The 18,155-nt window shown below is 36.6% G+C and overlaps 2 protein-coding genes across 7 annotated transcripts in view; both read right to left on the bottom strand.

Moving 5' to 3' along the window:
• LOC116406269 (protein ENHANCED DOWNY MILDEW 2-like) overlaps positions 1-14,061 on the bottom strand; it is a 50,614-nt gene extending 36,553 nt beyond the window's left edge. For all 6 annotated transcript variants that reach the window (XM_031889975.1, XM_031889977.1, XM_031889976.1 and 3 more), the window contains exons 1-5: positions 13,904-14,061; positions 13,726-13,824; positions 882-1,129; positions 703-792; positions 113-616 (exon numbers count right to left, since the gene is read on the bottom strand). In XM_031889975.1, coding sequence (XP_031745835.1) covers positions 113-616; positions 703-792; positions 882-1,129; positions 13,726-13,824; positions 13,904-13,975 — 1,013 coding nt within the window. In that variant the 5' untranslated portion in view covers positions 13,976-14,061. The remainder of the gene's footprint in view (positions 1-112; positions 617-702; positions 793-881; positions 1,130-13,725; positions 13,825-13,903) is intronic.
• LOC116406270 (protein ENHANCED DOWNY MILDEW 2-like) overlaps positions 1-17,215 on the bottom strand; it is an 88,725-nt gene extending 71,510 nt beyond the window's left edge. Inside the window, exons 1-2 of the mRNA XM_031889981.1 lie at positions 16,874-17,215; positions 16,581-16,658 (exon numbers count right to left, since the gene is read on the bottom strand). The gene's annotated coding sequence lies outside the window, so the exon portion shown is untranslated. The remainder of the gene's footprint in view (positions 1-16,580; positions 16,659-16,873) is intronic.
• Positions 17,216-18,155: the final 940 nt, after the last annotated feature.

The raw sequence follows: 18,155 nt of genomic DNA on the forward strand, positions 1-18,155 counted from the left end.
ACCAAACATGCAAGCGTGCACTTTAGGGAAGTTTATAACTGTTGTCATTCCTTAATTCATTTTTTAAGGGTGAGGGCATCAAAACCAAATGTGAAGTACAAATGGCAGTTACCTCCTCTCCGAATTGGCATCTAATAGGAGCATCCCACTTCTATCCTCCTTGTAAATCTTACTTGGATCAAATCTCTTGGTTGGTATGGCAGACTTGCCAACTAAGGAGGATTTTTTCACTTTGATCGTCTTATCAATGTCCATGAGGACAGATTCTCCTTTTTGATTCAAAGAGTTTCTTGAAATGTTACCCAATTTCACATTTTTAGACTCAGAACTCCACAATGATTTCGCAGTCACTTTACCAAGAAGCTTCCCATCAGATGAGGACCTCTCAAATGATTTGGATACTTTTGCAGCAGATTTTCCCTGAAGGTCATCTGGCATAGATCCCTTCTTTGATACAACATTCTCCCTACTCCCACGAAAAACTATCGTCTTCCCTCGTCTTGTATCACTGATAGGAAGTTTCCTTTTCTGAATGGGAAGCCTACTCTCTTCAAGACCAGGAAATTTTATATGGTCTCTAGCAGGAGTCTCAATTTCTTCATCAATCTCGTGGTCCCTGGTCAAATTAAATGAAAAAAAAAACATTAATAGGCCAATACTGATTAAAGGAAATAGTAGTAACAGCTGACACAGCAATCTTACAAGCAATATATCAAAATGCGATTAGGTAATAGCTTTTCCCATGCCCTGGTCGGGGTTTCACCATCCTCAGAACCTTCAAAAGTGATTTTCCTAACAAAAACAATGCATTCTTTAACCAATTAAGCACCAGAACTTAAAAAATTACACTCTGATTCACTATATAGAAATTCAAAGGATACCTTGGTAAGCATTTCCTGTGGTATGATTTTGGACACCGTCGACAAACAGCAAACTGTAGTTCCCATATTTTCTTATTTTCGCCGAGCGCACAAACAGAGCACTTATGCACAGGGCATGAGAAAGATTCTCCAGATGCAATCTTCTTCTCAAGGTCTCCAGCGGCAACTTTATTCTCCGGATGAAGCAATCTTGAAATACATTTAGGATGATAAAAATAACCACAAGTTGCATTTACGCATTGGAAGACCTAAAGAGCAATAGTAACTCATATTAGGTAATAATCAGAGACTGATGTCTAAAATCATAAGTAAATCTCTTTTTCTAATAAGAAAAGCATATGTATATTCAACAAAAAAAGCCAAGAAGGACCATCTAAGAGGAAAGGGTTGGAAACCCCCACCCACAAAACTAATAAAGAAGAGCCTAGCAATTATTAATACTCATTAAAAGATCTAATTACAAAGGGAGATATGAGCTATTGGCAAAATTAACAATGTGTTAGAAAGTTGCTAACAAGAACAAGATATTAATTTATTATAATGAACTATAAGAAAATACAAGATAAACCCAAGTATAAGGCACTTGGAACCTCCCTCTTGAGTACTCTCACCCAAGCCCTAAATCACTCCACATAATAACCTCTCTCTCTCACTTACCCTCCCTCCATTTATAACAAATGTAACCACCCTAGTAACCACACATAATAGCTACTAGTAACCACACTTACACAATAACTACTAGTAACTTCCTAAGTATCTAATTACCCTTATACCCCTAACCCTATACTAATCTAATTACCCTTATACAATATAAACCCATGTATACAAATGTAGGTATCTAACACAATGCTAATAAATAAATTACATTAAAACTACAAAGATTCCAAACCTACAAACAAGAAACTAGCAAAAAAAGTCAAACAACTCAAACCCAATCAAAGGGTCGACAAAATTATGAACCAAAAGATTGTGAAAAAACTCTAGTGTAAATGTAAAGATGGAAAGATATTAGGGTTCACCTAAGTTCATTATGATTATAATAAACAAAAACAAATTAATAAAACAAAAAAAAAAGGGAGCCAATGTCTATATTGCGCAGGATTCATATAGTAAATATTCATACAATACGTGAAGGATAGCCATTTTAGTAGTGAAGTATGGTCAATCGATTTTATACCTACAATGAGTTATTTTTAGAGGAGTTTCATTGAATCTTTAACAACTTTCCAAATATAAGCAGAGTACAAATAAACTTGACTTTGTATTACTCTCTTTGTATAACTCTCTTGTACTTTGAGTGCATATTAATAAAAAAGATTTGTCTCCGTTTCAAAATAAATAAATAAACTTGACTTTGAGGGTGAGTATTTTTTGTTTATATGATGATAAAACCAATTTCAATGAGGAAAAAAAAAGAGAGAATAGGAGGCTAACCAAAAGCCAGCCCACTAAAAGGAAGGGAACCCTCTAGAAAAAGGGACCCAACTATGCAAAATAACACCTATAGAATAATTACAAAATTCCTTCGAATTCAAGGCCCACAAAGAAACATGATAACGTACAAGGGACCAAATCTCACTGGGGACCCTCTCCTCACCCCTAAAAACCCCATTGTTCTGCTCACCCCACACCACCCATAAAATAGAACACACCCCCATGACCCAAAGGAAGTGCCCTTCTCACTGGTCAGGGTTGAGAAGGAACTCCTCAAGCAACGCACACACATCTCTATGTCAAGTCCCCCCTAACGCCAAATGTCTAAAACAAAGAGTTCCAAACCAAGCTGGAAAACTCACAATGCCCAGAATGTGGTCCAGATCTCCCTCCCTTTTCTACAAAGAATGCAACAAGAAAGGACCTACAAGCGAGAGCATCTTCCTCTTAAGCCTATCCATCCTGTTTTTTTTTCTTTTTACGGTCGTGTAAAACTTGCCAACTAAAGAACTTAACTTTCCTAGGAATCTCAATCCTCCACAGCACAAGAAAACAGATAGACCTAGGGGAGAACCACTTCACCCACGTCTAAACGAGTGGCCCTCAAGTACCTCTATTGTTTCCCTATAGGAAAAAGCACAACAGAACCCAAAAGAGAGGGAATACGAGCTCCTAGACCACACGAGAATATCAGCAACAAAACAGTGTTTGTGATCAAGAAAATGATACGAAAGAGGGAATAAGAAACAGAGAGGTCTCTCCCCATCCAATGGTCTTCCCAAAAGTAAGTATCTCTCCCCCATCCAATGGTCTTCCCAAAAGGAAGTATCTCTCCCCTTCCCCACCACACAATGAATGAATTGAACAAAAGCAAGGAGATCTTTCTAGAAAATCTACGAGAATTCTTCGAACAAAAGATAATTCAGTATTTGTCCATACATGAGGGGAAGACTTCCACTTATAGAGTTTTAATACAAGTGGTGGTAAAAAATGGAATTAACCTAAGACTATGACCCAGCTAACCACATTCTTCTTACATCACCACTTTCCCCTTCTCCCTCCTGATTCAATTGATGCAATCAAGCTCTCTTTCAACCCTAACATCATTTCCAATTAAATCAACTCAGTTGACATCAATTTCATGAGGATCGAGCTCGTGCCATTTCTTCGAACTCAAAGATGGTGGTTTGCATCTGAAGTGATTCTTTAGACTCTATCACTTTTGAGTTGGTAGCAAAAACATATTCAGGGGAATTGATGTAGAGTGTAGAATAATGGGGGCCAAGGCTTCTGCTGATTATTCAAGTCAAGATATTAGTTTAAACTGGAGTGCTCTCATCTCCATGTAATTGTTGATGGCAACCGTGGATAAGATGGCTCTCTTCCTCTACTACACTTCATAGTCTTGTTTTGCTATTTTTGAATATTCTTGGCGATGGAACAAAGATCAAGAACTTTTCTATTGATGTAGTGAGAAGAAACAACAAATGTTCAAATGAAACAGAAAATCTGGAAGTTGCTAAAAGGTAAGTTCTCTTTGTTATCCCTCCTCCCCCCTCCCTCCTGCTCCCTTTTCGGTTCTCTCTTTTTCCAGTAGCCTCACAACGACTACTTTTCAGTCTAACAACGTTAGCCTCCTGGTGAAGTCTACCCACAGACCAATCACTAAAGGTCTGGTGGTTGAGTTTCGTTTTAATTGCACAGGGAAGCTTAGAAGTGAGACTGCAATGGAAGTGGTAAGTTACGAAGTTCTTCAATCGTATTATCGCATTTGGTCAGAAGACGATAGCTTCCTTGTCAAAGATGTGAGCTGGTGCCTGAAAGCATTATAAGTGTTATTAAGAGGCCCAGCAGATTGTTTCTTCCAGAAATGGGGGAGTTAAACCAAGGAAGGTTGAAGTTGTCAAAGTTCAAGGCAAAAAAGGGTTGGGTGTTATGTTGTGTGACCTATGGCCATTTTCAGGTGGACACTCCTTCATTCGAGTGTGTTAGGGAGAAGACAAACAGGGGTGGGTGGCATTTCACAAAATGCTGGAGAATTTCCTTTTCAAAACCAGAGTATATAAGTTGGTATTCACATAAAATTGCCACATCTTTTAATCCAGCCCGGGCTAAGAGTACAAGCTTCACAGATAAAGTTAAATCGGATGGTAACTTAACCCATGATGAAAAGAAAAAAAAGAGAGTGCCATTAAAGTTGATTATCAGGCTGTGACCAAAGATGAAGGAGAAAGCTCTCAAGTTTCCTCTATTTTGAAGAGAGCAAAACAGAGTCAGGGGGTGACAAATAACTCGGAAGTTATTCAAACAAAGTTTGAAAATGATGTAAGAAGACTAAGAGTTAATTGGGTAATTAGGTAATATTCTAGATTAATTCCCTTTTTAGCCCCATTTGTAATAGAAGTCTTCTCCTCTTGTATGAAGCACATTATTCATTCTAATAAAAGATTCTCAATCTTGGTTCTTGGAGGATTTCTCCTTGAGATTACTTAGGCTACATCAGAATAGTTGTGGATAGTTACAATACTCTTTGCGTTGATTATTGGAGAGAAATTCGAAAACTGCTGGAAATCTTTTTCCAAACAAGAATTATCATCAACCCACTATTGGATGAAAATGCTCTTATTAGTTTGGATCAAGGCCTGGTTGAAGATTTCATCAATGAACCTGAGAGATGGCAGGAGATGGGGCCATTTCACCTAAAGTTCGAAAAATGGGATAGATTAAAAAACAGCCAGCCGTTGGTAATGAAAGGCTGCAGCAGATGGTTAAGAATTAGAAACCTTCCTCTGGACTACTAGTGTAGAAAAACCTTCGAAGCCACCAGAGAGAATTTTGAGGGTTTAGAAAGCATTGCCACAGAAACGCTTAATCTAACCAATTGCAACGAAGCAAGAATTCAAGTTAAACCGAATTTATGTGGTATTATACCTACTACCACTGAAATTACAGACTTTAATAGAAGTAATTTTTTCTTGAATTTTGATGATATTGAGCCTATGGATCCCCCATGTATTTTCAAGGGAAGTCTTATTGTTAAGGATTTTCAAAAACCCTATTGATTAACTAAGGGTTAGGCAAGCTTTGGAAGATGAAGATGTTAATGTTTTGTTCTTCCCTCAAGAACTTGATGTGTTTAAATCCACTAAAACAGCTCCCTCCTTTTCAAGAAATCCATTAGAAGCTTTGAATCAAATTCATGTTTCCTCACCGGCGCCGGAGGCCGACAATCTGATTGGAAATGAAATATGTCCGTTAGAAATTAATAGGCTGTATCCAAGGAAGAGAGAGAATTCAGCAGAAGATATCTATGCATTTAATTCATTGGGCTTTGGTCTAACCTCAAATGGTGGAAAGCTCAAATAGTAGTGAACACGAAAAAAGCTTTAACAAGGAAAGAGAATGTGAATGGAAATGATTCTCTGCAAAGTAATTGTTCTGCTTCCATCCGTAAGGGCACGAAAAAGAAATTTAAAAGAGAGCCTGTTGTAGTTCCTCCGTTATTCCTCCCAAAAGACAGCTCAGCAGCATTAACTAATCACTCAAGAACCCTTCCACCTTCCAGCCGTGTTCTCATATCTTCCTCTGCCTTGGAATCCAACTCTTCCTTGCCTTTTTCCAACCAATCAAACAGTACAGTGAATATAGCATTCCAATTGTCCAAGGATAACTCGAATAATGATCTTCTTCAGTCTCCATCTCACAATACGAGTGAGTTCGAAATACCTCAGAAATTTCCGGCTAACATTTGCTTGCATCAACGAATGAAGAGAAACAAGAAGTGCAAGATTCCTAAAATGTTCAAGGAAGTTCTTATTTGGTTAAGCCTTTCCGAAAACACTTGACCAAGAAAAGGACTTCTTTTAGCAATTCTTGGACAAAAATCACAAACCCTGACTTGCTTGAGGCTGTTGTGTCAAGATCCAAGTCCCTGGCCTAAATCAAAACAGGTCAGCTTCTTTACCTTTTTTGAATAAACCTGGTTCCCATTTCGGATGTAATTCCCAAGAGTCTTTCAATCCTCCTTCTGTGCGAGGATTACATAGCAATTTTCAGACTTCTCATAAAGGTACGAAAGACTTTGATGAAGAGTCATTGGCAAGTGTAAGCAGTGAAGAACAGGAAAGAGGACAATGAGGAGATAGAAATTACAATAAAATGCCAGTTGATATGAACAAGGCTTTAAGTATTTTATTCCAATCTGAAGAGGTTCAATTACTTTCCATTAAGAAAAGCTTTCCTTTACTCCACTGTAAAAGAAAAATACATACCTAAAAATTGCATTCCATAGTGGATACCTGTGAAATCTCTTTAGCCTAATCCAAAGGAAAACAGGTCATTCGGTGGATATCCTCAGGGTTGAAAATTGAAGATTAGCTATTGAATTGCATGATGATTTGGACAAAAACATGGTGGCTGATTCTTAGAAGTTTTCAAAAGAAATTAGTCCAGACATACTACTAATTCAAGATTCTAGAATGGACAGCTTCGTTAAAGAAGTCATAGAAAGCATATAGAGCTCAAAAGATGTCGGCCAGATTTTAGTTGGAAGCTTTAAAGATTTTCAGGGACTTTCTTACAAGGTGGGTTGAAGGTTTTTTCAGAAAACTGACATTGCTAAAGCTGACTTCTCTTTGATAACTGGAGTAATGAGTTGAAGGCAGTGCTGGCAAGTTTATGTGGATTGGAAGAAGACTACTTCCAGATCCTCTGGACTTTGGATTGTGTTGGCAAGTTAGCTTTGAGGCAGCTGTTTGCATCTTCTTGGCTTTCATTTTCTCCTATCATCTTGAAGATTTGGATGTGCAGTACTTTTTATACGAGTGGAGTGGGCTAATTTTGAGAGAGTGTTTAAGTATTGCTTTTTACTTAGCTTTCTACTGATGTACTGTATTGTGTGGCTTTGATTAGCTCGTTTATTTTCTGATTCGGACTCGTATTTAAGTTTCCATCATATTTATGTTGCCCGATTATAGTCTTTGTTTATGTTTTAGCTTGTTTTTTCCCTTAGTTCTTTTGGTTTTGGTATAATACTCTTGTACTTTGAGCTTTAGTCTCATTATCCTTCATAAAGAGGCTTATTTTCGTTTCAAAAAAAAAAAATCTTGGCAATGATTGTAATTTTTAAGTTATTAAGTTATTTGCAAGTTTCTTTTCAAGGTGTTGATGGTACTAATGGGGTGTCAACCTAGTTGAGATGCCCGGGTGCACCTCCTGATCCACAGCTTTATGCTTGTTGTTTCCATTGTACTTTGAGCATAGTCTCATATCATTATTTTAATGAAAAAGCTTGTTTCTTGTCAAAAAAGGGTGCTGGTGCTGGTGCTGGTGGTTTCAAAGGGTACATAATGGTGTACAAGTTCGATGCCCTCTCACTGATGAAGGCAAGGCGAGGGCTTTTTTTCTCAAAGAAGAAAGGAGTGGGGAGTGGGGTGTGGGTTTTTTTTGCTTATGAAGCATGAATACTCCATGTGAAGCAAAAAATCGTATCAAATACGTATCAAATATCAATACTCCTAAATACTTCCCATATACATATCGGATAAGTGATTTGACATATTTGCTTTTAATAAAAAACAAATATCAAATGCACTTCTGAAGTGGACACGTTGGACCTTCTAAAAAGAAGGCATCTAATCTTTCCCAATCCAAACTAGGTAGCATATTTAAAAAGCCCATTGCCCCCACCCAAAACTAAAAGGAAAAATATTTAAAAAGACCAAACTAGAATCATCTAATCTTCATCCATCCCGCCTAAGTCACACAAAATAACCCACTTAAATATCTTTAACAATTCAATGAAGAAGTTTTTCATTTATCCTCGTACTTCTCTCTCTAATCTTCTTCTCCTCTGTCATTCTAACTCTGGTGCGCCAACCTTTTCTATTCTATTCCATTGCAATTGTATTTCAATATTTTTTAAGAGAAATTGTATTTCAATACCTTTGATAGTACTTCTGGTAAAGTATTTTGTAGTATTGTCATCAACTAGACCAGTGTTTTAAAAAGCGCACTAAGCCGCGCGCCTAGGTGCGCCTAGGCTCAAGGCGCCCACTTGGAGCTTATTTGTGAGGAAGTGCGGAGAATTCTAAAAAGCCCAGATTAGGCGCGCGCCTCAAAGGCGCAAGTCGAATTAGGAGTGGGCTATTTTTATAACTTATGGGCTGGGCTTTAATTATAAAAAACTATTATTATCTAAATTTTTTAAACCTATTACGTGAAAGTGAAGAAACAACCCTTCACCCTTCTCCTCCCGCGCATGAATTTTCTTCAACACGACTCTTCATCTACTTTTTCGGTTCTTCCGTTCTGCTTCTACTTCAAAACTTTTTGCTTCCTTTTCCACCCTTCTTCTTCACACAAAACGTCAACAAATCTATTTGGTGCTGCGGCTGCCATTACTCTGTTTTTTGGTGCAAAAACAGAGGAAAAGAGAAGACAATAATATTCTGCTTCAGTTTTCACCTCCTCCATTTCAGCTTTATCGCGGGTGAGTATCTCAATCGTACGTTGTAAACTTTTTGCCTCCTCTTGGATTAGATTTAAATTCACATCAAGTGAATCTCTTTGTTCAGTTAACATCTGCATTGCTTTCTCCTTCTTCTGTAACTCTTTGACAAGAACATCAAACTCCATCAGCATCCCACTTTCTTTCACCACAGCTTATTCAATTCTCATTTGAAGCTCAGAAATTCTCTTCCCGTTCTCTTCCTTTTCCTGTTTGAAACAGAATGTACTCTGTTTTAATTGAGCAACTTCCTTCTCTAACTTCTCAAATCTCAACCTCCATTTCCAGCCCATTTTTTTCCTTTTCAATCTCACCTTTCTCCTTCATTTTCACATCCACTTTCCTCTCTAAATCTTCAATTACCCTGCCTGATTCCTCCAACAACTTCTTAATCAATTCATTGTCTTTCGTCAGATTCACATTCAAAATCTCACATTCCTTTTTTTCACTCAACAACTTCTTCCATTTCGTACATGCTTTTCAAAGGATTATTAGTTTTTATCCTTTTACTTTCATTTAACATATTGATTGCTCAGAATGGTGAAAAGAACAAATATGGATGAACGAACTTGAAATGTTTTCTATCTATTGCATCTTTTGGCTCTATTGTCATTTCCTCTAATTTGGTTGCTAAGAGAATGGAAGGTGGATCCTCTCTTTCATTTTCGAGAACTAAGTTTCCACCTACAATTCCAATGAAACTCGAGAGGAATGAGATGAAATATAGCAGAGGATTGAGATAACTACAATCAAGTTTTGACCAAAAGTCTATATTTCATGCTAAGCATAGTGGGCTATTTTTTTAGATGTCGAATTCTGAGTATCTCTCCTTTGTTGATTTGACATCTTGCATTAAATTTCATACTCTACTGTGACACTTTGTTGTGTCACAGATTCATTTGGTTCTAGTATGTTTTGGTCTAAGTTAGCTATCAATTTGCTGATTTGACGGCTACGAACTACATATGTCGTTTTGTGTTTTCATAGCGTGGTATACCCATTGAGTGACTATTGGTTTTGTCTCTTGACTTATTTATTGTGTGCAAGTTTTGGACATCTTCTTCTTCTTATACTTCTCGACCACAACTTCCTTCAATAACCCATCAAACTCAACCTTCATCCCATCCCTCTCACAACACACTCCCCTCCAATATATAACAGCTTCATCCCATCCATAGATAGCTTCTGTTTTTTTATCTTTTTATAACAGCTTCTGTTTTAAATAGCTTCTGTTTTTTTTTTTTTTTTATAACTTAGATCATAGATGGCTGATAAAAGTTCAAGAAAAAATCCGGCATGGAAATATGGTCAATTGCAAAATGACCAAGATAAAAATACGTTTGTCTGTGGATTTTGTTCGAAAGTAACAAAAGGAGGGGTATATAGAATGAAACAACACCTCGCTGGTGGTTACAGAAATGTCACGCCTGTACAAAATGTTCGGATCACGTGAAGGAAGAAATTAAAGAGTACATGTCCAAAAAAAAAGAGATTAAAGAACAAAGAAATCTGATTGTGGACATTGATGTAGAAGATTACGGTATCGAGGATGAAGATGAAGGGAGTGTTAGTGTAAACAACATAACAAACCACACCGGGCAGCTTGAAGAAGCCAAGGCAAAAGGGTCCAATGGATGCATTTTTTACTCCTAACCCAGAAACTGTGGTTCAAAATAGAAAGGACAAAGGAAAACAAACTTCATTGAATGGGGCATACAAGAAGGAAATGAGAGAGCACACATCCAAAGAATTGTCGATGGTTTTATGATGCAGGAGTGCCTCTGAATGCCTGCACATATGATAGTTTTGCCCCTATGATTGAGTCAATTGGGCAATTCGGTCCTAGATTGAAACCACCATCTTATCATGAGTTAAGAGTTCCATGTTTGAAAAAGGAATTAGAAGCAACAAATGAGTTGATGAGTAACCATATGGCAGAGTGGGCCAAGGTTGGATGCACTGTTATGGCTGATGGATGGACCGATAGAAGAAATAGGACATTAATTAACTTTTTAGTTAACAGTCCTAAAGGCACCATGTTTATTGAGTCCATCGATGCTTCATCTTATGTGAAAGATGGAAAGAAGATGTTCGAGTTATTTGATAATTTTGTAGACCGAATTGGAGAAGCAAATGTTGGACAAGTAGTTACCGATAGTGCCTCAGCAAATGTGATGGCAGGTAAGAATGTAGACTACTTACAAGTTATAACTTTAATTTGTTAGATTTAGTTGAGTTCTACGTTAAATGTGTACTTATTTTCTTTGTTAATAGGGAGATTGTTAGAAGCAAAGCGACCACAGTTAATATGGTCTCCGTGTACCGCTCATTGCTTAGATTTGATGTTGGAGGATGTATACAAGATCTCGAATATTCGAAAAGCATTGAAAAGAGGCATGGAGATTAGCAATTTCATATATGTTCATCCTGGATTGTTAAACATGATGCGATGTTTTACTAACCAAAAGGACTTATGATGATTTTTTAACTTTCCATATATATAGAAATAGAAACAGATAGACTAGAGAAACAGATAGACTAGAAACGACATCTCTTATCTCAATGACACCACAGGGATATTAACTGAATGGAATTGGGATATGGATGGAATATAATGAAATAGAGCCACTTTAGACTAGCTAAGACTCGTTTTGCTACTGCCTGCATTACATTATCGAGTATACATCGTCAAAAGAATAATCTAAGGAAGATGTTTACTTCAGATGAATGGAAGAATAGCAAATGGAGTAAGGAGCAACAAGCGAAACGAGTAGTTCAGACTATTTTGTTGGCTAGTTTTTGGACTACAATTGTTTTCACTCTTAAAGTATCTGGCCCACTAGTCCGAGTTCTTAGATTGGTTGATGGCGAGAAGAAGCCACCTAGGATATATTTATGAGGCCATGGATAGAGCTAAGGAAGCTATTGCTAAATCCTTTAATAATAATGAAGAAAAATACAAGGACATTTTCACCATAATTGATAAAAGATGGGAGCTTCAGTTGCATCGTCCCCTGCATGCAGCGGGGTATTATTTAAACCTGTCATTCTATTATCTGAATCCTAATATCCAGAAGGATGATGAAATAGTTAATGGACTCTACTCATGCATAACAAAAATGGTTGCTTCATTGGAAGTACAAGACAAAATACTTGCAGAACTAAGCAAGTATAAGAGAGCTGAGACATTATTCGGACAATCTTTAGCAATCAGACAAAGGGACAAAATATCTCCAGGTAAATTTCAACTAAACGATTACTCAACGATACTAGCAACAAGTTCTTCTATTAATATATATTTTTTTGTTTGTGCCTATAGTGGAATGGTGGGATAATTTTGGACAATCAACTCCAAGCTTGCAAAAGTTTGATGTGAGAATTTTAGGTCTTACTTGTAGCGCTTCTGGATGCGAGCGTAATTGGAGTGTGTTTGAACAAGTTACCTTTTCTCTCCTTAAGTACATTGAGAATGAGAATCAAAATTTGTTGATTCACTGATAATGAAACTTTCTAATTTTTCAGCTTCATAGCAAGAAACGAAATAGGCTTGCTCAAAGTCGTTTGAATGATCTAGTGTTCATCAAATACAACACAACATTAAAACATCGATACAACCTACAAGATATTGTCGATCCTATCTCCTTAAAAGATATTGATGATAGTAACGAATAGTTGATTGGAAGATTGGATGACGATTCTGAGGAGGATGATGAGTTGGTATTTGACGATGATTCTTTAACGTGGGGTGATGTTTCTAGAGCTGTCGGAGCAAAAGAACCATCATTCTATTCTAGAGCTAGTACCTCTAGAGCAAAGACTAATGTTTCATGTTCATCCTCGTCTACCACGCAACGCAAACAAGTAAATTTAGATGACTTCGATTTGGAAGAAGAAGATACTGATGGCAATAAGTCTAACGAAGGAGTGAATGAAGACGAGGATCAATTTAGTGATGATGAGTTTGATCTTTAGGGATGAACTTTTATTTTGATTGTTGACTTGTTGTTGAATACTGGGTAGTTTTCTGTTGTGTTTTGTTGTTTAGGCTACTTATATTGGGTACTTATATTTTATACATTGTTGCTCTGCTACGAGTGTATATATATATATTTCTTTTCTTTTTTATATAGTGCGTCTTATCAAAAAAAGCTCACGCCTTTTTTTGCGCCTTGTGCCTAGGCTCCAGAGGACCAATGCGCCTTAGTGCGCCTTGAGCCTTTAAAAACACTGAACTTGACACTTCATGTCTATTAGTGCATTACATTTAGCATCTTTATGTTAAATCTGCATATATTTGATATTCTCTTAATTAAAATAATGTATCTTCAACGTATCCATATCCTAGTTTTTCAAAAATTGGCATATCATTTGTATCCTATTGAATTATCCTATATTTGTATTTGTGTTCATATTTACTACATTTTTTGTTGGAAGAGGAAGAAAAAGGGAGCTGGTTGGCTTTTCCTTTAATAGCAACAACGGTGAGCGGCACAACAATGATGGAGAGGGGTTGAAGGAGGAGAGGAGAGAGAGAATTCAATAAAATTAAAATTAGTATTTTATTCAACTTATTTATATAATTAATAATATTTTTATTCATAGTAATTACCACATGTAGATCCTGTTAATAAAGGGAGCAAAATCAAGCATTTTTCAAATGTAGGAGACTCGATTGTTCAATTTTCAAACTTAGACAACAATTCAAAACAAACCTCAAGGATCAAAAGTGTAATTTTCACTTTGATATCTTGTTCAAATTGGATTTATGACCCATTTTATTCCCGCAAAGACACCTTCCTCTCTCTCATTCGTGTTTCTCTCTAAGAAAATACCCCGCAAAAACAGTGTATATTGAAAGTAAAAAAAATCAAAAACATCCAGTAAACATTATTAATCCCATACCTCAGCACCAGAAGACTGATCAGATGAACCTAAATTCCCGCAAGCATAGCACTGGTGTTGTTTGTACTCGCAATTCTTGCAAATAAAGGTTTCAATTGCCTGCCAAGCCCATAGATATTGAAGAAAATTAACAAAGGTAGTTTGCAAGCATAGAAAACATACATGAATATTATCATACATCTACTTCTTCTTTAGAGAGACCGAGCGAGAAACAATCACCATCCTCTTCAGTTGCATGAAAGGACCTCATGCACCTCCCATCACAGCTATAAGAAAATCAAAATAGCTTATTAGGCTTAGCTTGATGCTTCTACTTGGGAGAAAATTTCCAATGACTTCTGTAATTATTCATTAGATCATATTATTTTGAACTAGAAACACTTTTGTGTGTGATTTCCTGGTCGAGCTGTCATTTCTATGTCATTCTGAGAAGAAGGCTAAAAGGGAAGGAAATTCCATCGAACTATGATTTTAAGAAACAAACAATTTTGCAAAGCCAGTAACCAACCTCGATAATTTAAAGTAGGGGAAAAAAACAATATGTGTATTGTGAAAAAAAGGCAGAAGGTATATTAAAAAATAACAGGAGAACAGGTATTGGCAGTTGAGATATGAAATATTACTCTCTCCACAAGAAAAAAAAAACCTTATCATTTAGTTAAAATCGGACACAAGATCCATAAAATGAATTATCAAATATCAATGGATCACTTTAAACAAAACAGAAAGGAATGCACTACAGAAAATGAATACTTCAACATTTCATCAAAAATAATGAAATATACAAAAAGGAAACCCTAAAACCAAAGAAGATACTGAAAACTATAGAGAGAGAATAGGTACAAAAAATTTAGAAAGAACACTCCAAGATGATGCTACAAAACTATGTACCACAATGTATTTTCTTGGCCTTTTCTCTAACAGGATACAATAGAAAGGACCCATTAACGAAGGCATTTACAACATATAAGCAGCAGTGATGTGGGGGAAGGTTGGGGATCAAAAGCCAAACCCTCCAAATGGAGTTTTCAAATAGGTCATCTATTTAGCAAAATCTGGTTCTTTAGCACAATGTTAATTGAATATACCCAAAATTTAAAAGAATTCCTACTTAAAGGTTTTATTCATCTATCTCCTGCCCATTATAAGCTTAAATATTTCTTTCCAAACATAACTCCATACAAATTGCAAAATGAAGCACATCCGTAGATAATCTTCCCTATCCTTTGACCATAAGCCTAAAAGATTGGAAATCCAATGTTGACAACAAAGAGCAATCCTTCAATCATCTCTTACACCCCTTACTTTTGTGGCCCTGGTAGAACATTGTTTCTCTTACACAGTTACAGCCAGTTGGATAACTTTTTTGTAACCTCCTTCAGCATCGGGCTTGCTTTCCTCCCCCCTCTTCTACAATATTATCATCTATGAAAGTGTTTCTAATTCAAACAAAATGACAAAGTATACCACTGAAATAACTATCATTTGAACAGTAACTATACTTTTTCCAAAATTATTCAAATTATAATAAATGCATGTTCCACATGCAAAATTTCCTTGTTACTATCTCTTGAATTAACAAGTGGCAAAGACTCGTATTCTGTAGAATTAATTCAATTCAATAGCCCAGCGACTAAGTTGTGCAAAACCAGATCTCTTCTTTGTTGACATTTTTTAAGTACTCAACTAGTTAAACATTGTACCCTCTACCACTATTTTCAAGATTTTAAGGTCATCTAAAGTCCAAACTAACAGAATCTTCATTAGAGTTTTTGAGTCTTTGTATCTTTTATGCCATGAATCAAACTTGTGAGATGAATGAAATATATATCCTACTTGGCTACTGCACTCTGTGCTTGCAAGCTGACCGCAAGGAGATTACCGTGTGTACTTTCACAATCATTACCCACAGAAAATCAGGGCCTTGCATTCCACCAACTGATCAGGACAGCTCCCTCTAAAATTGAGGACTTGGATCTCAGATTGTATGGGAATTATCTTTATAGAAAATGAAAAGCCTACGGGGATAAATATGGTTCCAGAAGTCCTGTAGGAACTTTCTGAAAAGAGGGTATAAAAAATATTTTGAGGATGGAAGTCAACATAACCTAGAACTGTGGAATAGTTGAGTCAAAAATTTTATTTATCTTGCACTAATTGAAACTCCATTGCCTGTGGGCGTGGCTTTGAGACTTAGGAATGTATCACGAACTCCTTCCTCCCTCCCCCCTGCCCTTTTGTTTCTTCTTCACATCCTTATAAAAAACTTTATTCAACAAAACAAATGAACATAATCTTTTCATTGTCTGCACAAGAATGAAAGAGAACCTGGGACTCGGCCAATATATCATCCCTTTTAACTGCTTCTCCGATTAATGACGTGATCCACCAAATCATTCTGGGAAGGCCTCACTTCATACAAGCTGCAAAAATGAATGGCTTAAAAACAACAAATACAAAAGCATCAAAGTAAAAGATGAAATGAATTCATGTTACCTACAGGTTTTAGCTAATAGATCCCACAAAGATTTGCTAGATGTATCTGGATTCCTCTTCAAAGCATGAAGGCAGTGCACTGTGATCAAGATGGTTCTAATGGTATCCTCAAAGCTCTTTCTAGGCTTCTGAAGTGTAATCCACACATTCTCTTTGGAAAGCACCGATATCTCTGGCTTTGAACCAGAAATATTAAATCTCCATGCGGTAACCTGTTTATAAACCTTTTGAAGTCCATTATCAACTGTACCATGGAGGAAAACAGGTTCTTGACTGCCCTCCAGTCTCTCCCCTTCATCCCATTTAATCGGCAAAATAGAGAATGAAATAGGTTCTTCCTTGTGATCCACAAAGTGAAAATTTGAGACAGGTGGTACTGGTAAGGTCTCAGCCTCATCATCTGAAGACGCCATTACTCTATTGTAGTTCCAGTCCTGCTACTTAACAACTAAATTCAATGAGTGGAATAACAAAATAAAAAATGACTAAAAATCCGACCTACAATGAAAGAGAATACTTCACTTTCCCTTAAGACTAGAACAAACACTCGTTCTTGAAACAGGAATAGGATTGATCATAGTGACATATCCATACGAAGTACTCCCTAAAATGCAAATACAAAAAGGGTAATTGAGAGGGACGAAGAAGGTACCTGAATGGCCTTCGGTTGAGAGCCAATCCCTACAAGAAGCTATTCAAACTCGGGAAATGGCAATACCGAACAATTTCAACAATGTTAGCAGCGAAGATAGCAAAGGAAGAATGGGAACAGATTGTAAACAAGAATCGGATACCAGCAGCCCTACGGAAGAAAGTCAGGCAGAAGTTGGGGAGGTGAAAATTAGTTCGCGACGGAACCGGCGAAGAAGAGAGCAATATTCTTTGGGGAAAAGAAGTTACCAAAAAATTGTGAAAACTGAAAGCCACAGAATCGGTAAATTATAAAAAAGATACGAAGAGGATGTTTTGGAGGCAAGAGGGAGGGGATGTTCGGGGTAAGAGGTAGAATAGAGATACTACGGGGTCGTTTTGGACTAAAATTATGGCCCTTATTTGTAAACATTATTTCAATAAAAGCAGTTACTCTAAACACTTAAGTAAAATAAACTAGAATAATCATCACGGTTGGGTTGGATTAAATTAGAGGAAAAAAATACTGATCTGGTTCACCCAACCCTATTATGCATATAATATATATAATTGAATGTAAGAAGGGGTAGGATTCAAAAACAAAACTTTGTAACTCACGTTCTACTATTAAAATTACCATTTTATTTATCATTTTCTTCCCAACACTTGAAGTTGCATCATTTCTTTCATCTTTATTATTTCTTCTCTATTTGTGTTCTTTATGTACTCTTTGCTCTAAAAGACCATATTCAATTTTCTTTAACATCTCAAGTTATTGGTATTCAAAATTTTAGGGACATACATTAGACAGGTTGATATAATGACCCCTCATGGACACCCATTATGTCCATTTTTTCTAAGCTTTTCTCTTTGTTTATGTTGTCCTTTTTAAGCTTAAGGCAGTCTTTGTGCTAGGGTTGCTGCATATATCTTGATTTCTCTTTACCATTTGGGCTAAGAAGAGTCGATATTCAAAGGATTCATTCCTATGTGCGTGTGGCTGTTGTTCGTGTGAATGCTTGGCTAAAGATTAATTTGAAACCAATCTAATGACATTGCTTTAGGAGATCCTAAAGTTGGCTCTATCGAGAAGGGATATCTCATCAACTTAGGGGGAGTCTAAGTTTATTCGTGAAGGGAGTTCACAAATAAAGAGGAATGATTAATCAAGAATTTCTATTATTTAGGGGAGTTTGAGTAGTTATTCACTAATAGTAGCATACTTAAGGGGAGCCTAAGTATTAAAGAGAATGTTTCCCAAGTGTCCAGTGAATTAGTTCTACGATTGTCTTTGTGAGCGGAAG

This window comes from Cucumis sativus, unplaced genomic scaffold (genome assembly GCF_000004075.3).
Source record: "Cucumis sativus cultivar 9930 unplaced genomic scaffold, Cucumber_9930_V3 scaffold81, whole genome shotgun sequence".
In the NCBI taxonomy this organism is placed as follows: domain Eukaryota; kingdom Viridiplantae; phylum Streptophyta; class Magnoliopsida; order Cucurbitales; family Cucurbitaceae; genus Cucumis; species Cucumis sativus.